This window comes from Macadamia integrifolia, chromosome 5 (assembly GCF_013358625.1).
Source record: "Macadamia integrifolia cultivar HAES 741 chromosome 5, SCU_Mint_v3, whole genome shotgun sequence".
Classification (NCBI taxonomy): Eukaryota; Viridiplantae; Streptophyta; class Magnoliopsida; order Proteales; family Proteaceae; genus Macadamia; species Macadamia integrifolia.
The window spans coordinates 20,718,922-20,742,040 of NC_056561.1; the positions used below are offsets into that span (position 1 = coordinate 20,718,922).

General features: G+C 38.2%; 1 protein-coding gene across 1 annotated transcript; it reads left to right on the forward strand.

The window, feature by feature from the left end:
- The first annotated feature begins 841 nt into the window (after nucleotides 1-841).
- On the forward strand, nucleotides 842-22,584 carry LOC122079634 (serine/threonine-protein kinase 16-like). The gene is made up of 6 exons (XM_042646260.1): nucleotides 842-1,265; nucleotides 2,061-2,203; nucleotides 7,692-7,835; nucleotides 12,208-12,393; nucleotides 20,117-20,241; nucleotides 22,075-22,584. Exons 1-6 carry the CDS (start codon nucleotides 1,058-1,060, stop codon nucleotides 22,295-22,297), a joined length of 1,029 nt encoding a protein of 342 aa, XP_042502194.1. The 5' UTR covers nucleotides 842-1,057; the 3' UTR covers nucleotides 22,298-22,584.
- The last annotated feature ends 535 nt before the right edge of the window (nucleotides 22,585-23,119 follow it).

Sequence of the window (23,119 nt, forward strand, 5' to 3'; positions counted from 1 at the left end):
ATAAAATCCAAGACAATTTGTAATCAAATCAAATATTGGGTTTCCATAATAGAGCCCAATCAATGGTCAATTGAGACAAATAAAAAAATAAATCCTACATTCTGACCAATTCTCCAAGAAAGATTCTTTTTAGGACCTACATGCATTGCAAAAGGAGAAAGATTCAATAAGTTTCAGTGCCCTGAGAATGGATAGTCGAAAAACCTTATTTGATTCATGTACATATCTGTTTAGGGGATTACTCATTAAAAAAGCTACCATCTAGAAACTATCTGAATCCATTTGGAAGCTAATTGGATGTGTATCTATACATTTTGATTTTTGACTGGCGTTTAGATCGATTATAAAAATATAATTAAATTATAAAATAGTGTTTTTATAATACTCAAATACCTTTATCGATTCATGATATATATATTACAAGCAATTAATTAAATAAAAAAAAAATCATGAAGACATCTCTGTAATTTTAGAATGACACTTCCCTATAACCCTAGTGGGATAGTGGATTCAATATTTCACCATTTTTTCGTTCTCCATTTTTTTGTTGCTCAAACGCAGATTATGGGGCCACAATGCCACTCTCTGTACACTCACAACTCTACTCTCCAGACCACCAAAAAAGTAAATGAATGATTAAAAATTTATATTCGATTTTTTTTTTTTGGTAAATATGTTCATATATATATTTTTTGATAATAAATATGTTCATATCCATATATAGGGAATTGTATTAAAAAGAATCAATTTTCCAAAACTATCCAAAATGGTTCGAAAATTAACCGGATGTGGATACGGATAACATTCCTAGCCCGTAGGGGCGGGGAGCCTCGTGAACTGGTCGATGGTGGTAATAGTATATTTGATTCGAATTCGATCCGCTTACAACTTCACATCCTTTCTAAGTAAGCTGTAGTAAGTAACCTGTAAGATTCTCCAGGGGCGTGAAATTCGTGCGAGTTGTGTCGGTTTGACTCCCTCAACTTGACATGAGAAATTGAAGATCCAAGTTTTGTTTAGAGAGAGAGGGAGGGAGAGAGAGAGAGAGAGAACCAAGATGGGTTGCTCGTTTTCAGGTATGAATGCTCTGTACGGTGCCGTTAATGGTGGGGGAGATGTTTGGATCAATGAGAACCGTTTCAGGATTCTGAAACAGCTCGGGGAAGGTGGGTTTGCGTATGTTTATCTCGTCAAGGAGGTTGGAAATGACTCAGCTGTTGATGGTGGCATTGGGAAGAAAATCAAAGACCCATCTCATGTTTCAGGTTGGATCTGTTTCCTTATTAGCTTCATGGGGTTTTTTTTTTTCCTTTGGTTTTCGTTTGTTATTGTGTTCCAGGAATTTGTTCCTTGTTAAATTCCTGGGATCTGAAAGACCATGTGTTTCAGTGGAATGCATTTTTTCCATACACAATCTGGAAATTGTTGGTCAGAATATGGTGGTCTACTTCTTATTTTTCTGTTTAGTATAGAAATGGTGATCTTGCATGAAATTCATTATGTTGTCTTATAATTGAGCTATTCTGGCATTGGCAATCGGTTTTTGTCATTCCTTTTTGAAATTTACTTTGTTGTTTCCTTTTCCTAGTGTTGAATTGAACTTTACTCTGAAAAATGTGTCGGTTTGATATCGGAAGATGCGCTTCTCTGCTTCTTGTTGTGACTGATATGAACAGGTCAACCCCCGGTCCTTGCGCTTCTCTCCTGTTGTTCCAATGATAGACGGAAATGAGTTTCTCTTTTATTCTTAATCTGAACTGCAGTTTTGCGTTAAGCAATTATTCTTTTCTAGATTTTTTTTGGTGTTTGTTCGATTTCTGTCCAGATCCAAATGTTTTCATTTATTTGTTAGTGGTCAACTTTCCATTTAGTCTATTGGGGAAAGGAAATTTATCAATGATTTGGATCTGAATTATCTCATTTTATTTTATGTATTGTTCTTTTTATTTTTCTTGGTTTGGAGAGCAGGACATTAGGATGCTAAGTTATTATCGGGATCCAATATGGCAAACAATTGAACTAGGAGTTCAAGTTCTAACTGATCTTCTATGTTGGTGCAGATGACGGCACATATGCGATGAAGAAAGTCTTAATTCACACCACTGATCAGTTAGAGCTGGTGAAGGAAGAGATTCGTGTCTCGTCCCTTTTTAGCCATCCCAATCTACTTCCACTTCTGGATCATGCTGTAATTGCAGCTAAGGTGGATTCTTTTGATTTTTTTTTTTTTTTGAATTTTTCTTCTTAAATAATTTCTATGCTTGCATCAGATGCTGTAGTTTTATACTTATATACAATAATTGCTTCTTTCTGGGCATATTTATCTACTCATTTCAAGTTGGATATCGTAAACTTGGTGCTCTAGGAAGGTTTGCAACTTTTTTTTTTGTTCCCGAGTTTGGTCTGTATGGAAGTTGATGGATGCCCATCTAAACATTGTAAAAGTTACGAAACTATGGAAAAACATGATTGAAACAATGGGATTTTTTAAGCAAAACTTCAGGCACACATACATATGTTCCTTCCATAGGCATTCACTGTAATTCAACTACAAGTATGTTCTGTTCATGCCAGTACATATAGTTAGACTTATTTGTGGGCAATGTATTGATCTTCTCTTCTCTCTCTCCAAGAAGCATATTTAAAACACATTCTATTTTTCTTTTTCCTCTTCATAAAAATTAGATGGGAAACAATTTGATATACCACTGTGGACAGAAAATGACAAATGGGTATAGTTTTTTTTTCTCTTTGGATAGGTAGGAAAGGAAGTAGATAACAGCCAAGAGGCTCGAACTGGAGACCTCCTAGTGAGCATGGGTTTTACGCTCACCATAGCTCACCAACTGCACTAGGCAGTTGTTGTTAAAAAGGTATAGGTGTTGTTGCATAAGTTTTGCCACACAATGAGATGTGGATCCCTCTTGTCTGCCACACCATCTATGAGACATAAAATTAAAATTACAGGGATGCGACAGTCTCCCAACCTCATTGGGACATATGTAACAAGAACATTTCATTTTTAAAGTTCTTCTGTGTGTGCTACCAAATCTAATACAAAGAGTCTGCAGCCTATTTAAATCTTCACATGGTAATGGGTTGGACACCCCTTATCCGTGTTGGACGAATGAATTTGTCCTTGCCCTCATTTCCAATCAGACTGACCGAGAAAACTTGTTCTCGCATATTTCTAGGATGTGATCAGAAGTATATATATTTTTTTGGTGAATAAACTGATATTACTGGATCAGCAATAAATACAAGAATCGGCAGCCAAAATTTTCTGGTCTTTGCCCACTGTAGGCCAAGTTGTATCTAAGTTAACATTTTGCATCCTGGTTTCATCAGTTCTTAAAAGTCATATCACTATGTCAAACTCCTTACTGCATATGGAACCATAGTAAAGGCATCGCCTAGGTGTCCAGGCGCCTTCTTGGGTCCGGGGTGGCAGCACAAGTTGTTTGATGCAAGAAAAGTGACTGCCTTGGACACCTAGGCGACGCCTTGTGGCCTTGTGGCCTTGTGACAATGTGCATTATGTTATGTATGTTTTTTGACAGTTCACGAGTTTACATTGATTTAAGTTCATTGCTTTATTTTTCGATGAATATGATTGTATTATATCTTATGATCTGTTTATTACATGTTGGTTTTCTCATATTAGACGATTACTAGTATAATTATATCATATTGCATTGATATGGTTTCTATGTTGCATATAAGCATAAATTATATATTGTTGCTATATTACTTATACTGCATGCCTGGTGCCTAGGCATCATGCTCCCCTCCAATACCTTGGCTCGCCTGGTTGCCTTGATAACTGTGTATAGACCTGCTGTGTTCCTTTTGATCAAACAGAATATTTATCTTTTCCTACTTGGTATTAGATTTAGCTTTGTCCTTTATGGGTAACTCTTTCTGCCATCACAATTCATTCCTCTGTAATAATATAGATCAGGCAGAATAATGCCGCCTTCTTAAGATCATCCCATTTGAAGATGGCACAAATTGGAGAAGTTCCAACTGGGTTGCCTTCAAAATCTTAACCATATTCTGCAATGTCCTTGGATGCCACTTCTCATTGGCAATGAGAATCAACAAAGATACCTCCAAAGTGAACTGATGCTCCGTAAAGCTGTCTTAATTCTTGACAGTAGAACATTTTCTGTTATTCATGGAAATACTTCTGGCTGAACTTGTGAGAAAAATCCTTATGGTAATCTTATAATTGGGTCTGCTTAGACTGCCTTCTTATCAATTTCCAACTTCAGCCAATGTCTATCCTTTGCCTAAGGTATGACAATCCAAGATTCATTTGAATGATTGCTATCATTTTACAAGTGTAATAGACAAAAATTACTAATGTTTCTATCCTTAGTTTGAACAGCACATTATAGTCTTTGTCAAGAAGTGATTCTATCTCTTTTAATCATGGTGATGGAATGGCTTCACTTCTAGTTGTCTTTAATTCTTCATTGAACCTTAGTGTTGGTCTTCTGGTTGTTCCAACATATCTCTTTTCTGTGAGAAAGTATGAAGTCATTTTCTGCTCCCATTATCACTCTCATACAAGACTGAATAAACTACTTCATATCAGTTTTTGCACTTTTATCTTTTCCCAAATCCCCTTGAATATAAAGTTTCATCTTAGATATTCCCTACTTACATAGGTCTATGAATTGTGGTGGGCAGAAAGAGTTAGTTCTGGTTAGCGACTCTTAGTTTCAACTAGAATGGTGATCGTTTTTGTAGATCTTGGAGCTTTATTCACTCAGGAAAGTTGTCCTTTAACTCATCATGGTGGTGAAGCGAAAGCTTGAAACTTTCAGCAACATTTGGTCACTCAATCTTATGTTTAGGCCTTGAGAGAGAGTTGAAACATGATGCCACCTGTTTCTTTCTCCTACACTGTTACATCCTTAGCTCTGTAGCTCTGCATCACTTGGGCTTAGGAACTCACCACCTTTCGCGATTTTAACACCCTTTTGAGTTCATTGACCCAATTGCGCCTCCCCTCTTCCCTTATTCTACTTTGCCCATTGTTTTCTTTTGGTTTCAAGTTAGTCCTTTTTTAATTAATAATTCCCTTTCTATCCTTATTTCTTTGTTTTGTTAATTAATCATTGAGATTATGATTATTTCGGTTTTGCTACTCTTCTTATAAACCTTAATATATTTACAGTTTTGCCACAAAATTCTTGATTTGGGTTATCTAGTATATTTGTAGGCCCATAACAATCCCAAACTAGGTTTCACATCCTGGGATTGGACCAAATTGGTATCAAAGCTGAAATTCGTCCTCAATTTACTGACACCATGGTGGCCAATAGTGAGGTTCTCCAACAACTTATCTCTTATATAGTTATATAGATGAAACATGGACAAATATTACCAACCTCACACATCGTGTTGATACCCTTAGGCCTTAACATAGCTATTAGTTCCCTCCAGAGTCCAGACTATAATGGCATTTGTGCAATCTTCTATTGATTGGATGAAGAAAAGAGTCCCATTCAAAATGGGAATTCTTCCCACTCCATCCTGTAGGGCCTGTCTCATGTTGCACCACCACTACCGCCGCCACATTATACACCACCACCACTATCTCGGCCTTTTAATGATGTTCCCTATGAAGCTGAAAGAGGAGCCAAACTAAATGTCCTTGATTTTTGAGGGGACAATAATCCAGAGTCTACATGGACTAGGTTCATACTTCATATTTCGGAGATATTCTTTAGAGTACAGGTTAACTAAGGCTCGAAGACTTCTATTTGTTGAGGGTATGTTAAAGGGTGCAACTCGAATCTGGTGGATCAAACACCAGCAACAAAATAAGACTCAAGGCATCGGCTTAGTCACCACTTTGGCTGATGAGATGCGAGAGGTTATGGATTGAAGATTCCTACCTACCGATTACAAGCATGCACCTTAAGTTGGCACACCTGAGATAGGATAGCATGATTGTTGAGGAGTATGTGGCCGGATTTTATTACTTAGCCACTCGATCTGATTTTGAGTGGGATGAATAGCAATTGGTGTCACGGTTTCGCAATGGTTTGCATCATCTAATCAGTGCTGCACTAGCGTCCAGTCGACTTCCTATGATGGATGCTGTATAGGTGGCATATTAGGTAGAAAAAAGGCTAAAGGGTGATTCAAGAGCATTTCCATGGATCAGCCCAAACCTGATGTAGATCAAAGCTTGAAGACGAAGAGAGAAACAAGAGCTAGAAAACACTGTTCATGTGAACTGTAACACGAGTTACCATTCACGTGAATAGTACTTTGTTTCAAAATCTTCTATTTTTAGTTTCCTATTTAGTTAACTTTAATTAGTTTCTATATTCTTAGTGAACTAGTTAGTTTCCTATTTTTTTGGTCAAAAGAAGTTTCTATCCTGTAACTTAGCTTAGTTTCCTTTTTATCATTAGTTGTTAATTTCTAATTTACTCTTATTTGGTTAGCAAGTTAGAAGTTAAATTAAAAGGTTTTATTTCCAGCATTAGTTAGGTCTTTGTGTCCAGGCAATGTAGGGCTATTTAAAACCCATCAATTATAATGAGAAGAAAGATTTGAGTTAAACAAAAAAAAGATGGCTTCTGCTGTTGTGCTGTGGGATGCAATTGGATGAGATGCCTAAACTTGAGGGTGAGATGCCCAAAACCTAACCTTCTTCTTCCCCCTTCTCAACTCTCCATCGAATTCCATTTCTATTCTTATTTTCCTTTTATTTGTTTGCTGCGAGAGAGTGTTTCAGAGCTAAAACCAAGTCTATTGGAGGACATCTTCTCTATTCAGCCAGAATTTCAGATCCTGCCTCGGATTAGGATCACTTGTGATTCTACTTCTACATTAGAACCTGTTTGGGAGTCTAGACGGAGATAAACTGTCCGGGCAGGCTCATAACCACTAGAATTTTCCAACAATGATTTGGCCAAGATAGCAAGAAAAATGAGTTTTCCAAGTTAAAAGTCGAAACCAGGCGGAAGTCACGAAATGGACCCATTTCATGCGAAACTTGGTATTTCTATTAAAGGACTGTAACAATTTCAACCGAAGTATCGGTGAAACTGTACATAAGACCGATATTGCTTAAAAAATTTAACAAAAATGTGTATTGCAGGCTGTTCCATTTCGACAGTCTACGAAACTGAAATGTTGGTGAAATATCAGTGATATTTTGAGAAAACTTGTACCATGTTTACAGTTTCGCCACAAAAGTCTTGATTTGGGTTATTTAGCATATTTGTGGCCCACAAAAATCCCAACCAGTGTTTCATGAGCCGGGATTACACCACACACGCACACGCACATGCACACGCACGCACAAGCACACGCACACGTACACGCACACACATGCACACGCACACCTCTGAAAACAAGGGATAAGATTAATGGTAGAAAACCATATCTGAATGCTGAACTGCTAGTGAACTTTTGAATGAACTGTCTACTTCCACACTATTAATTGTTCACTGTGCAGGTGAATGTGTGACACACCAAAAAAAGTATCTGATCTGTGGTAGTGATTTGGCTAGTACATTTTGGCCATGTTTACTTCACTCAAATACCATTCATTGTGGCTTCCTCTGTAAACCTTATTTTAACTGGATGATTTTTGCCTTCTATATTTCTTATTCTATGTCATGTTTTGATTGATCTAATGTGTGCACAAATATGTTATCCAGGGAACACAGGAAGGCTCTTGGAATCATGAAGCTTACTTGCTATTTCCAGTTCATATGGATGGAACTTTACTGGACAATGCTAAGAATATGAAAGGAAAAAAGGAGTCCTTTTCCACTATGGATGTTCTTCAGATATTCCGGCAGGTAACCGAAGATTCACATTTGTTTTCCTTTTATACTACCAATTTCACATTTTTAATTATTAATTTTTTTACGGAAAGAATTTTCTCCTCGGTGATGAATAAATTTTAGACATTTTTACCTCCTATATCTCAAACTAAATTTTTTAACTTCTTTTTCCCATTTTCAGGAACTAATATCTTACTTGAAGAATGTCATGCTACTTTTGTGTCTAGATTCTTTCAATAACTAAAATTCATCTTGCTTGCATGAGAGAATATATATATATATATATATATTCTTGTTTTCTATATATACATACTGAATATGATGCGATCCCAGGTTCAATAACCCTGACTGTGGGTCACTATGGACCCACCCGAGCAAAAGAAACTCAATATGGTCAATGGCAGTTCTGTAATTTCAGGAACAGTTCAACACATAATATGTAAGGTAACAAATGAAAAGGATCGAATTGGAGTTACTACAATGAAGTGGAGGGCTTTCTGGAACTAAAAATAAAAGGTAAAGGATAGAATAAACTAAATATTAGAAGCGCTTAGCTGCAATTTTCATAATAGGATTAATTATATCTAAAAGGGAGGGGGGTTGTCGTCAACCTTTCCACAAAGGGGAGGAAGGTGGAGGCCAGATTTTGTTTTGATTAAATACCTTACTCAATTTCAATTGAACCCTGTTTGACCTGAGATTTAAGGAGCATAATCCCCACTACCAGCCCTCTTGAACCCAACCAATGGATGCCCAAACCTCCGATTGAAGACAGGTTATTTGACTGTTGAAACAGTACCTGGCAGTAAGAGAGAGTGCATGTCCCTGTTCAGTTCTGGATCTCTCAAAATAGGAGGTTGCAGGGACGAATACTTAAGGGTTTTGATCACCTAGGTAATGAGATTACACACCCCAAGTTTCAGAAGAAAAAAGGAAGGATGAGGGAGAATGATCAATTCTCCACATGCCCAGTAAGTTTGATAGTAGCACGGAAAAGGCAGAATATCGGTTAGAAAACCGACAAAGAAAAATAGGATAAGAGAAACAGAAGGAAAAAGGAGGAATCAAACCTGAGAAGGTTATCCCAGACCGGCATCTGATGAAATGAGCAGAAGGAAAGAGGGAAAGAAGAGAGAACACCTCCACAGCCGGGAGAGGTAACCCGCACTCAAAATTCCAAACAATATTCCAGTCTATCTTTACATGAAGGTTGCTTACATATATAAAATAATTGAAGAAATAAATTTTCCTAACCAAACTCTAAAGAGAAGCTTCTGTTGATCCCGTGGCCTTGAACCAGTCCCCTCTTTACGCGTTAGGGCAGCACCAGGCTAGCCTCGACTTGAACAATGAGGCTTACAATGTGCTCAAGTGCTGACTAGGCAAAACACTTAATAGTGAAGCGGCCAAATTGTAGGTCAACTTGTACGACTACACCAGCCTCTTCTCTAGCACCAGCCTTTTCTTGTAAACTTACTTCTGCCGGAGGATAAGTGCTTGAACTTAATCTGTGGAGGTGAGGTTGGCTTCTGCTCCTGTGTTGATGACCTTATGAAATGCTATAGAATCCTCACAGTGCAGTATAATACCCTTCGGTCAGAAAAGGGATCCTACTCTACTAGTGCATTAGGGAAGGAGGTAAATTATTTTCAATCCTGTCACCATGAGCATCATCAGGGTTATTATTTGGATCAGGAGGAAGATTCTCAGGAATATCCACATCATCTTGTTGATATTTGCCAACATTTGCTCAGCCATAATCAGAGGACGGGCCTTGTTGTGACACTTGCTGCCAAAGTGACCTTCTCGCCACTAGTGTGACACACAATGCTCTTTAGCCAGTCATTGCCTTCTGAGATTTTTGACCTTTTTCCCTCAACCTTGCGGAGCTCAACTTTCCTTTCTTCAGTTCTGGGTGCAAACCTGTATGTTGAAGAGATCTTGATCATCTCTTTCAAGTGATTGTACTTTTCTTCCGTGGTCTTGGTATATACAGGCATACGTCGGCCAGCCTGACAACTTGACTGATTGGAAATCCCCGTTAGCAAGCTCTAACCGGATTCAAGTGTTCATCCCAGTACTGTACCTTAATACCTGCTGCTAGCCCATCTCCTGAAGTCTTCATCTGGAGGACAATTTGTGAAACTCCATGGTGTATGTATCCACTTCTTTATTGTCTTGATAGAAGTTGGCCAGCCTGTGGAAGATAGCTTTCTCATAATTGGGAGGTATGAATTTATTGTTCAATATTTTCTTCATAGCCTCTCAATTAGTGGCAGGTCAAAGTCTCTTCATAGCAGGAGAAATTAGGAAGGAGAGAGAGAAACGTGAGAAAGAGAGTTTCTATTTTTTTTTTCCTTTCCTTCTTTCTTGCTTTCCTTCTCTAACTCAGTCTCCTATTTTATCTGGAAAAACCGATTCTACCCTTGGAATCCTGCAATCATAGAAAATCACATTATGTAGCCAAATTAATCATGAACATCAAATTAAAATTAACACTTAAATAATAATCTCTTGAATAATTACGACCCGCTCAAGTACCTGGTGGTATGAGAGCAGGTTCCTGTTCGGTTTTGGATCTCTCAAAATAGGAGGTTTCAGGGGCCAATACTCGAGGGTTTGATTGCCTAGAGAAGGAGATCTCACACCCAAAGTTTCAGGAAGAAAGGAGGAAGGATGAGGCAGAACTATGTCGGTAAGAACAAAGACAAGGAAAAATAGAGAAGAGAAACAGAAGGAAAAAGGAGGAATCAAACCTGAGAAGGTTATCCCAGACCTGAATCGAGTAAAGGAGGCAGGTGAAAGAGAAAAAAGAGAGAGAACAGCTCTGCAGCCGTGAGAGGTAACCCACACTCATAATTTCATTCAATATTCCAGTCTATCCTTGCATAAACGTTGCTTACATATATAAAAGGAAAAAAGAAATAAAATTTCCTAAACGAACTCAAACTTAATATAGAAGTAAAATCAAATCCAATCTCCTAGTTGCTACTAATGTATTTTACTTCCCTAAAATAAAATAAGATGGAAAAAATTACAATATAGTCCAAATCCCTAACATAATCCTACAGGTAGATGCATCAGAATCGCTTGTCTAAGACTATTACTATGAACTTTAGTTCACAAGGCTCCTGGCCAGATCACTTGACTTTTTTTCCTGATTCTGGATAAAAGCAGAAAAGAGTATGTTTGCTTTCCATTCTTGTTTATGCAGGTATCTTGTGGAGACTATCAAAACGATGTTGTGTCTTGTGAGTGTAAGCCTATCAATCTCTGGGGCCTATTTCCTGCTAAAAACAGATTAACTTGTAAATGAAGCAACCCTCAAGAGCAATAAATGCAAATATTTCAGGCAAGGGTTTGTCTCTGCTCTGAAATCCAAGGTTCCATGCAATATTTTTCACCCTTTTGTAAATCAGTGGAGTCTTTCTGGAGTCTAACAATTGTACCCACTTTCTAACACTCTAACTAGACTTCTTTATGTCCTTTTTCTAGGATTTAATTCCTGGCCCATGGGCAGCTTCACACACCAGAATTTATTTATGAAAATATTCCACCTTCATTGTTCCGTCAATAATGTTTATCTCCATCATTTAAACATCTTGTCCAGTTATTTCTTTGTTGAGCTTATCTGGACATATGAGCACACACAGTTTGGCCATTCTAGACAGTTTGTCAAGGAAATGTGTAGGCGACAGCCTACTTGGCAATGAGAAACCCCTGAAAATTAGGCTACTGGTTGCCTTGGCCCCATCTAGGTGTCAAGTAGTCACGAAAATGGCTGACTCATTGCATTAGCTTGCCTTAGTGCCATAATACTACGACTCTAAAATGAGGTTTAATCGATTGAAGTTACTACTAACAAACATATTTTCTGGAGGTCAAACTCAGAAGTATTCCTGTGGTTTGAGTATTTATTTGAAGCATTGATGTACATGGTTAGATTCCTTAGGCTTGCTTCAGTGGTATTCTTTGACTTGCATTAAGAGTTGCTATGGTACGCAGTACACCACCCCCCCCCCAAAAGGAAAAAAAATTAAATAAATAAATAAAAAGGAAAAAGAATTGGCATATTTTTTACTTGGACTTTTATTTTATCTTATTTTTTTTTAATTCTTTTTTAGGCTTGAGCTCTCACATCATGGTAATTACTAATGGTTTATTTAATAATAATTATTATTATTATTATAATAATAATAATTATTATTATTATTTTATAGAATTTCTCTATTTTGAAGTTGGATTTTTTCTCCCTCTTTTATCTCCCTGGTACCTTTGGTTGTATGGCATTTTGTGGCACATTATTTATAATGCTTTCATTGTTGTAAAAATTGCAAGCATGAAATATTAGAAGCATGTTTAACCAACAATGGCCTGGGGCTGGCAGCTTTGTGCAGGATTGAAGCATATGCACAGTTTGGAACCCCCATATGCACATAATGATGTCAAACCAGGTAATGTCCTCATCACAAACAGAAAAGGCCAACCACCTCTTGCCATATTGATGGATTTTGGAAGTGCTCGGCCTGCGAGGAAACAAATCCGCTCTCATTCTGAGGCACTACAGTTGCAGGTACTGTTTATTCTTCTCTCCTAAACATTCGTGCATTTAGTTTGTTGTTCTGTGTTAATATACATTGTTGTTTACCTCACTTAACATCTCGAGCTTTAGGATAAGCAATTGCAGCATGATTATATTAGTCAGGAGGCCTGGTGTTGATCCCTTGTAAGTGTGAAGGGTTTGTATTATGTGTTGGTATGCCCCTATGCTTTGTGCCCCTTGGTACCATGTGATAGAGCCACCATGCGTGTGTGCGTGTGTGTGTGTGTAGGCCTGCATGTGCGGCAGGGTGTGTGTGTGTGTGTGTGTGTTAATATACGTTGTTGTTTGCCTCACTTAATAGCTTGAACTTTTGGGATAAATGTTTGTAACATTGTTCAAAAGATTGCTCTTTTCTACTTTCTACCTTTCTAGTGTTTGCTGTGAACTCATATCAGTATATTGTGCTTTTTTTTTTCCTCTACACTGTTTCAGAGGTTGGGTACCACTAAAATTAAAATGATACAGAGAATATACTGAAGGGAAAAAAAAAAAAATGAAGTCACCAATTTATTATCCTGTGGTTGGTTGTTGCTTGTGTTTAGGTAACTTTACAATATGCTTCAATATAAACCACTTTATGACCAGATAACTTAGCACCGAGTAAGCCTAGGTCGTACTTGTGGTATCATAGACCATTTTGAAAATTATTCCTCTTTCCCCCACATTTCATAGACATACTTGATCAGTCAGCAGTGTTATTTCAATCAATGAGAATGTGAATTATCTCCTTTATTTCCTATTTTCTATAAACTTATATGTATTTTATCCGTCCTGATTTTGTTAGCCGATTAAGTAGGATTCTTGCTTTGGCTTTTCTTTTGGCCTGCGCTCTATTGGTTTATCCCCTTAACAAGGATACCATAGAATTCTTATATGTGCATTTGCCTGCTTGAATGTGGTGAACTCCTGTTTGTAATTGTCTGTTTGTGTTAGCATGCATGTCAAAATTTCTGGATGTTTCATTCATTTTTATCTATTTTAAGAGAGTAAAGTAAGAACGAGAGATAGAGAGGAAGAGATAGAATCCTTGCGGAGAAGAAAAAGAGAACATTGTATGCTTTGGCATCAATAATAAATGCAATTAGTAGCACCTTGGTATTACCTGCAGTTAAAACATGATAAATTATATACATATATGGACATGTTTGCTTATCAAGATCCTAGGTTTTTGCATCCGTCAGCGCTACATTTCCATGTCCTTGTGGCATAGGTATACTTACCCCACACTCCCCCCACACCCCCACCCCCCCCCTCCAAAAAATAAAAAAAAAAAAAGAAAAAAAGAAGAAGAAAGAAACAAAGAAGAAGCTTTGTCACCCACTAAATATATAATTGCAAATTAAAATATGAAAAGTCTTATCTTTTAACAAGATAGAGAAGTTATAGGTAATTATGGTTCAAGAACTCGGTCGAATTGCAATCTTCGACCGAGATATCTCAGTTTAACGAGACAACCCAACCTCGATACCATCTCGTACCTGGTTTCGACCAGGTTTCGGTAAATTTTGACTATTTTAAGTAAATGGTTTTATATATGTGAATTCATTTACTTAAGATATTATCCATAAATAAGCAAATTCCCTCTATTTGAATCCAAACAAAATTAAATTCAAATTCCAAAAGGAAAAAAAGTCAAACCCCCAATTCAAGAACAAAACTAGAATTTTTTGTTGTAGGTGTAATTTTTCAACTTTCAAATGTTGAAGGTTAGCTCAAATATGAAAATTCCATAAAGCTTATCATGGTAAAACATTGCTAAAACCAAGAGCGGTAAAATAATCTTCTGTTTGGATGTCCGTAAATAAATTTATTTTTATTCAAGGTGATTTTTACAACATTTGCGTGTACCAAATAAGGTTTGAGCATAACATAACTTTGTCAATACAATTCAGATTTATTAAATCTTTGATCGGTTGGAAAGTTGGCTCTTTCCAACAAATCCATGATTGATTAAATCTGATTTATATTGAAGGAGTTATGTTTCGATCAAACTTTATTTGGTGTGCACGAATGTTGTTTATATTCGGGCTGAATGAAAATAAATTTATTTACCATTCTTTTGGGTTTTAGCAATGTTTTACCATGATAAGATTTCTAAGATTTTCGTATTTGAAAAGACCCAATATTTGACTGTTGAAAATATCCCCTACAACCGATGTTGTGTCCAGTAGAAGGGGTGAGGCTATGCTAGGAAACGAGGAGGTGAGATCATGATCAAGAAACTACCCGATTAGGTCAGCCAACAAATTTAGTCTCACATCGGCTATGGAGAAGGATCCTTAGTTATTGGTAAAGGATGGCCTCCTTATCATGGCATGGTGTGTTTTAAAGCCATAAGGCCCTTGGGGCCAAAGCGGGAAATATCATGCTCAAGGAGGGTCTGGGTCGTTACAGTACACCTACCCTTAGCCTATTCCGTACCGGGGTCACCTTGATCCTTGACCTACTAGTGTATAAGGGATCGTCATCATCATTTGAGTCAACCTGGAAAATGTTGGCAAGCTCAATTAGATGTTGATCACCATCTTCTATGCCTTGGGGAATGTGTTGCATTCTCAATCTCATGTTATAATGCATATACACCAATTGCTTCACTCATTTGTGACCCAGTCGGTTACACCTCTTGGAGTGGATGAGTGAGAATGTATTCCAATTATGCTCGCATTCGGAGGCGGAACAAGTTTGGGAGAGCACCTTGATTGCTATCTTTCTCAAGTTAGGTGCATCCATCCAATAGAGTACCCACCATTCTGATCATTCTCTTGCATTAGAATATTAAAATTATTGATGTTAAGTGATTGTACTTGGTATATAGATTTATGAATTCAATGGAGGCAAGATGACAAATAATGCAATGAACCTACCAGGCTCTGTGCCATTTCTAGCAGACTTTACAACTGCATGACTGAAACTCCCAAGAGCATCCTTGAAGGTCCTTGTCACCACTCATTTCAAATATGTTTCGCATTAGTACAAAATCAAGTAATTACATATTTACATTCCTTCAAGGATACTGGAAAATTTGATGTCTACCGAGCCTCACCTCATTATTGCATTGCACCTGAATACTTGCATTTGGCTCTAACTTGGCCACCACATTCTCCATTGCTTCTAGCAGTGATTTATTCATCCTAAGTTGATGCTTTTAGTGATACCTGGGAATGAAATAGCGGGAGTTACAAGGTCTTCCCAATGTACGATAGGTCAATCCAAATGCACAAATAGCCGTTTTTTGGAGCTATGGGTCCCCTTCAAGCACAAGAGGTGAGGGGCAGAGGTAAGCTCACATCTTGCTAGCATTGGTCCAGAAATCTCAATTGTATTGTAGGTTAATGATTACATAAATAACTTTTCAGTGATTATGAATATGTAAACGGAATGTAAATTAACATAAGTATCTCGAACTAAACACATAAAACTCGCCAGTTTTATGCAGTGGATGCATTAAGTGCTTCTCCCATTGGTCCTCAACAATTTTCAAGTACGCCTTCCTACCTTGAGCTAACGTTGCTCTCACATGTACTTGCATCATCTCCTTGTTAGCATACAAATATGACAAAGTACGCTTCTTCTCAGAGTACCATCCTTAGTGCTCTTACCATGAGCTCCAATATAAGGACTTTCTTCAGGTCCCCCTAGAATTGGTCACTAGAGATGATAGCCTGTGCTGCCTTACCCCCTAGAGAACTTGACTTCCTCCAACCAAACCATTCCTTTGAAGCAAATGTGGCCCTTAGATCAAACATTGTTGCCTCAAATCTTCAATGCAATATAGTTGCTGGAAAATCAAGTAATGCCAAGCCTCACCAAATCTCCCTCTCACTTTTCCCTCAAGATATGTAAAGCATATCTATAGTTGTAGAAAATGTTGTCACTTGTTTTGCCCGCTTGACTACATATGCTACCAAGTATCTTTTTCCCCATGTCCTTTAGTATGATGTCAATGCAGTGGATTACGCATGGTGTCCAAAAGAGGTGGATGCTAATACTGTGCCTAGTCATCAATTTCTCACCTACCTTTTTAAAGTTTCTACCGTTGTCTGTCACCACTTGGACAATGTTCTGTACCCTACCTCATCCACATCCTTCGGCAACTTGTAGATGTACTTTGCATCCTTTTTCTCCTTGGATAAATCCACAAACTTTAAGAAGATAGTGTTGCTATCATTGTGGACCATGAAGTTGATGATGGACTATCTAGTGGGTCCAGTAACCTTCACACATCACAATCACTTATTAATTGTCCCATGTCCCCTTCATGTGTCAATGTTCTTGTCCAACTCCTTTTGTTGGGGGTAAATAGACATTCATCAATTCCCATAGAGTGGGCTGCTTCACTCCTGGACCAGCCTTCCCTACAGTGTTAAGCATAGCTTGGTAGTATGTCTTTTTGTTCGATATACTTTTTTTTTTTTTGGGTGAATGTAAAATTAAAAAAATGGGAAAAAAGGGGGGGGGGGGGGGAGGGAATATACAAGACCTAAAGGCCAAAGAAATACGATACACCCCTAAGGGGATGGGAAATCAAAATAGATAAGGGGAGACGCTAGGAGACAGCAATGAGCCTGTTCCTTGGGGAATCAACAACCAATTAGTGAGCGGTCATAGCAAGTTTAGAGGAAATATCAAAGTAGTTGGCATTCCAAATCTTATCAAAATATCTGGATTTGGAAGTCCATCTATGTAGGTTGCGTTCCACCCAAATGTGGGTAATGGCTGCCCTAAAGGCAAGTTTCCCAGCTACGTCATAGGTAGAGCTATTACCAAAAGTCATGTCGACCCATAACCATTCTCTCTCAAGGGGGAGGGGACTTCTCTTGGCAGGCCAGCATTTGGCAAGGACATAGTTCCAGATGATGGAGGTGAAGGGACAATAAAAAAAATAAGTGGCTAGTATCTTCTATACCATTCCAGCACAAGCAACAGGCGGGAGGAACAGGGATATGGATGAATGAGAATGGATTGGGTAGGGAGGCAGTTGGAGAGAGCTCTCCAAATAGTGAAGCTATGTCGAGGGATGTGAGATTTGAACCAGACTATTATCCCTTGGGACTAGGAGAGTGGACTAAATGCCAAGTAGAGGAAGAGGAGAATTGTCCGGTGGGGGATGGGGACCAAACAATTTTTTCCTCTCCACCATTAGGCAAAAGGGCAGGGAGAGAGGACCGAAGGGAAGAAATGACATAGGAAGTAAGAGGAGGAGACCAGGAGCCATTGAGAATAATTGAAGAGACTAAACAGTCTCTAGCAAGACTAGTGGAGTAGATTGCTCTAGGGCCTAGTTTTAGGAACAAGACCTTATCTGGGTGCCAAGTCATAGGGAGGTTGAAGAACCATTACCTATGCAAGAGTGAATGGCATAAGTGGCAATAGGTTTGACTAGAAGAATTTTGCGCCAGATCCAGGAGGCATTATGGGAGAGAGGGTGGTCCATATGGAATCTTTGGAAAGAATGGAAGTATAGACACATGAAACCCAGATGCTTTTTTGCTTGGAAGCTAGCTTCCAGAAAAGCTTTAGAATGCCCGCAAGGTTGGCATCTTTGGTTCTTTTTATCCTAGGCCTCCTTCAGATTTAGGATGGCAGACGGAGGAGCAGCAGATTGGATGGAGGAATTTAGCAGAATCAGTACCTTTCCAAAGGAAGGTGCAGAAGAGGGTTTCAACTGTCAAATGCTGGCCTTGGTATATTGAGTCTTGTATATTAGAGGATCCTGCTTTAGAATCTTAATGGGATAATCTGATGGTACTGGTACTTGTGGTGGGTGTGCCCTCTCACTCTGTGATCTCCTGAAACGAATCCCCCTGCCTCTGCTTCTTCCTGTTCTCCCTTGCAGGCCTTGCCTCTAGTGCGGCTGCTCTAGAGGCAGAGGCACCAACTCCTTGGCCGATCGCTGCAGCCCTAACCCTCTCCATTTGATGTGAGACTTGGCTCTCTACCCTAGCTTGTTGGAATTGTCTACACTCTGCCTCTGTCTCTATATTTGTCTCAAAATCATCAGGTCTATAATCACTGTTAGAGTTATCAGAGGCAGCCCATGCTGCCTCATCAAACTCATCTTTTGCCCTTTGCATTTCAGCCTTCTTCTATCTCCTCCCTTCAATAGCTTAGCCATGGCTTGCTGTACCTCATAAGGAACCTTGGTGCATTTTGCTACATCCCTGTAGCCACCAGCCGAATGCCACTTCAGTCTAGTGGCCCCTCTTGAATTTAGTACCGCCTGACAATGTCTACTGCTATAACTTTTTCTTATCATTTTCGATAGGATCTCCATGCTTCCATGCTACATCTCCACCTCCACCCTCAACCATTGTGCAGAAATCTTCTTACATCTTGCACTGTTATATAAAAAGTGAATCAATTACTAGCTATTCTACATCATTTCAAACTCCTAAAACAATTGTAGTACTGTTTCCTATTTTTCCCTTTGACTCATATTTTTTTCTTAAGTTAACTATGGAAACGAAAAATGAAATCCAAGCTTTGTGAAGTCATAGATCCGGCTACAATGTTGAACATATTAAAATTGAATGCCAACAACCAACTATTTATCCTTTTTTTTTTTTTGGAAAAAAATAGTTTTGGGGGAAAAGTGAGTTACCTCCAACTTTGGATCTTGCACAAATCTCGTTGTTGGCCAGCAAATTGTCACTTCCACTGTGTTCCTCTACAGCCCATGCATTGCTTCAAGCTTGTAAAGCAGTGATTTGGACAAAAGAGGAAGAAAAATGGATTTTGGAGGTATTCTGTCAAAACCAAGCGAAACAAATGAGATGGGTTGAAATTTAGACCCATCTCGTTCGAAACTTTGTATTTATGGCAAAGTTTGTGTAGCATTTTGGCCGAAGCTTCAAAGAAACGAAATATGTCACTAAAATTTTGTTCAAAACATCGCAAATTTTGCATATCGCATGGGGTTTTGTTTTGATGCCTGTCGAAATCAAAATGAAACCCAAGATTTCACTAAAATCTCGCAAAACCTCGAACCATGGTCACACTCACACACTCAATAAAGTAAATATACACAAAACATAACTCTGTTTAGCTATTAAGAATTCTAATCTAACACAAACATTCAACTTAACTACTAACCCCGTGTACACTTTATCTCCACTTTATGGGCTTTTAAAATAGGCCCATTACTTAACTCTTAATGTCTAATGCAACTGAATCAAAAATTGTTTAGCTGACTGATTAGATTTATGCCCCGTGGGATCCCCTAAAACTTTGAACATAAATCAAATAGTTTTCCAAGTGGGTTCCCAGTAAAACCTTATTCTAATGTGTTTCCTACTTGGGCTGTATGGAGGGATGATGTGCTCATGCCAATAGTTAGATGCGGATTTCGCTGCATTAAAAATTTATTGCCCAACTGAGTGAATGGCTCATTATGTATTGGACTTTCCCATGTATTATTTCAACAGTCAAACCTCTTTTTTTTTACCTCTCTCTCTTCTTTTTCGAGATAGCTCTTTTCAACTTTTTCTCAAAAGTTCACTTGCTACCCATTTCTTAATTTTTATTCTGCTGGCAAACTCTTCGCTCTGGATTCTGTTGTGTTAATTTTCATATATATATATATATATATATAGTTAAATTATTCCAGCACAATATGGAAATGCTTGGCATCCTATGTTAATGTATTACGTACTCAACCATGTGTAATGACCATCTCTTTGGTGTCTCTGTGTAGGAATGGGCAGCTGGGCATTGCTCTGCACCATTTCGAGCTCCTGAGTTGTGGGACTGCCCAAGCCACTCATATATTGATGAGAGAACAGATGTCTGGTCGCTGGGATGTACACTATACGCAATAATGTGAGGCTAATACTTTTTACATTTCTAGCTGAATATGCATTCCCTCCCATAACCCTAGGGTTGAAGTATTAGTATTGTGGTTTTAAATCAGAAAACTACCACATTTGATTAAACTAAATTGTTGAATCAGGATGCAGTTTGCTGCTACTTTAGAGAATTAGGTTAATGTGGTTTAAGTTCCTACATCTGTCACCTTATGTGATTTATTTGAAGAGAAACATCAAGTTTAATACTAAAATCCAAAAAAAAAAAAAAAAAAAAAAAAAGAAAGGAAAAATGAAAAAGAAACGATAAGATAAACACATGCAAATTGTGGTTGTAGACTAATGCATCCCAGAAATCTAAACTTTTGGATGAATTCCAGGCTCAGATGAGCTGTGTTTGACATACAAACGAGATTTTTTTTTTTTTTTTTTTTTTATGTAAGTCAGAACAGCATGCTTGAGATGGTACATTGCACTTGAAATTTTAAAATCACATTTATTTTGTATACATGTGTGAAAAACGGATAAGTGTTCGAACGTGCCTAAGGAATTGATACTTAAAACCTCATGTACCACTGATTTTGTGCGACATTGTAAACAAGTATTTATAACTACTTAATTGGAGTCTTTATCTTCGTAGAGGAAATATGCCTGTATAGGCATGTACATTTCACTCAACCGCCCTAAGTTTTTTAACAGATCACTGGACATCCCTGACTCTCGAAAACCTAGCATGTAAAAATAATCAACCATTACATGATAATGCAGTGATAAGCTTCAGTCACATGATAAAATTTGTATGAATATCTGGGCTAGTGATTGGATATTCGTGGAATGCCGTTCACTTTTTTCCCCCATCTCTTTTGATGAGTAACAATTCTATTAATCACAAGAGAGGCTAAACAAACATTTGGTGTAGATCTAAAATATCTAGCCAAAACTTTTATATTGATCTCAACCTCTGAGAAAAGGAATTATTTCCTACAGATGAAGAAATGGGTGTGCACAGGCATGTGTAAGAATACTCAAGGAACAAATCTTTGTTGTGATCATGGTCTGATGTTTCATAATTGCAATCTAAATTCCTTACTGACTGCAGGAAAAGAAAACACTAATATACAGTTCAGAGACTGGGTGCTAGCAAACTTACTAGCATATTTTGATTTGGGAGATTTATTTGGTGGAACCTTGTGGTGAATCCTGATGGCTGCATCTGCTTAATTTATCTTGATCAAAGGATCGAAGAAAAAGTGTAGCTATGGTGCTTGACCACCTGAACCCATTGAGTCAGGAGTGCACTTTAGGTGCTTTCTCATTTATACAAGGATTCCTCCAATCCAGTCTCTTGAAATTATCTGTTCAAATGAGTACAAATTGAAGAGCCAAGTCAAGTGAAATTAGCTTTTAAAGTTTTTTAGAACAAGCTGGGATTTTTGGTTCTTCTTTCGTCATCACTTTTTAACTAGTTTTTAGTCGGGATGATGAACCAGCAGAGCATATGAAATGGTGAATCCTTGTTCCTACCTACATAAGTCTAACAAGGCTATTCATCTTATTGAAGTTTGGTTGCAAGACTGTGACACCATTATTTGGGTCTTTGACACATGCTACTATATATATCTCGATTACTTTATTTCGTAGATTTCTATCCAACTGTTACTTTATATGCCATTCCTGTAATTTATGCACAATATGAAAAAAGAGAAAGAGAAACATCTTACATACAGGAAATCTTGCCATCTGGGATAGAAACAGGAACAGAATTCAACTTTTGGCTACAAAATTTCAAAGATCATTGTTATAATTCTCTTATTGCTTTTTTTTCCCCACTTTGTTCATGCCTTTACAGGTACGGATCGTCACCTTTTGAATATGCAGTTGACGAATCTGAAGGAAGCCTACAGTTGGCCATTTTGAACGCAGAGATAAAATGGCCAACTGCTCCAAACCCCTCATATCCAGAACCTCTTCATAAGTTTGTTACATGGATGCTCCAGCCACAGCCAACGGTCCGACCTCGAATTGATGATATCATTATTCACGTTGATAAGTTGATCTCAAAATACTCGTGAGCTAGATGGGGAGACCGCCCAGATGGGGAGACAGACACCATATGAATTTGTAGTCTAGAACGAGAGGAGAAGCAAGCAGCACATCCACCAGTGGACTGATTGGGTTATCGATGCAAGTCACTGGGCAACTTCTGCTGGAGCTCCAGGTGAAAACTTCGTGTGGGCCATGCCAGTTATAGCAGTTTGTTATCTGTGCTTAGACACCAAATTATAGTTTTATTTGTTACAATTGAATGTGCATTGATTCAATTTCTTTAATGTATCAATACAATCTCTTTCCCTGTGCATGACAGCTCTCTCTCAAAAGTTTTTGTGAGTTCAGATCCAATCAATGCTTATAGGAATTCTTTACCTTAGGTGTGGTTTGACATCAACAAAATTGTCATTTCCCTTTATCCCTAGGGTTTTGCTGCTGCATCAATCTGTGGTGGTGCAATTGCTGGTTGCCAGCAAAGCCCACATCATGTGATCATCAGGTGATGTGGATTGGTGAGTCACCGCTGCCCCCCAAATGTCTTCAAAGAGACCTTAAAAACAGGGGCAAAACAGCCATTGACAGATCACCCAGCAATAAGAACCTTGACCACAATCGGATCTTTGTTGGGCTCTAGAATTCTAGGTCCTCAAAATGGGTAGAGTCAAAAGTTTAAATTTTTTTCGGGAAAAAGAAAGCTGCTTGGTCATGTGACTCTGCTTCTAGACACTCAGGTTTGCAAAATCACGGCATCACCCCTTTAAAATCAAAATTCCCATTGATGTTGATGTCCCCTTCGCACACTCATTGATCCTAGCACTAGTGCAGGGGCAACATTCTACGAGGAA

Excerpts from the sequence above, each read along its gene's own strand:
- LOC122079634 (XM_042646260.1), top strand. The coding sequence starts at position 1,058 with ATGGGTTGCTCGTTTTCAGGTATGAATGCTCTGTACGGTGCCGTTAAT. Across the intron at positions 1,266-2,060 it reads AGACCCATCTCATGTTTCAG|ATGACGGCACATATGCGATG; the intron begins GTTGGATCTGTT and ends ATGTTGGTGCAG. Across the intron at positions 7,836-12,207 it reads TTCTTCAGATATTCCGGCAG|CTTTGTGCAGGATTGAAGCA; the intron begins GTAACCGAAGAT and ends TGGGGCTGGCAG.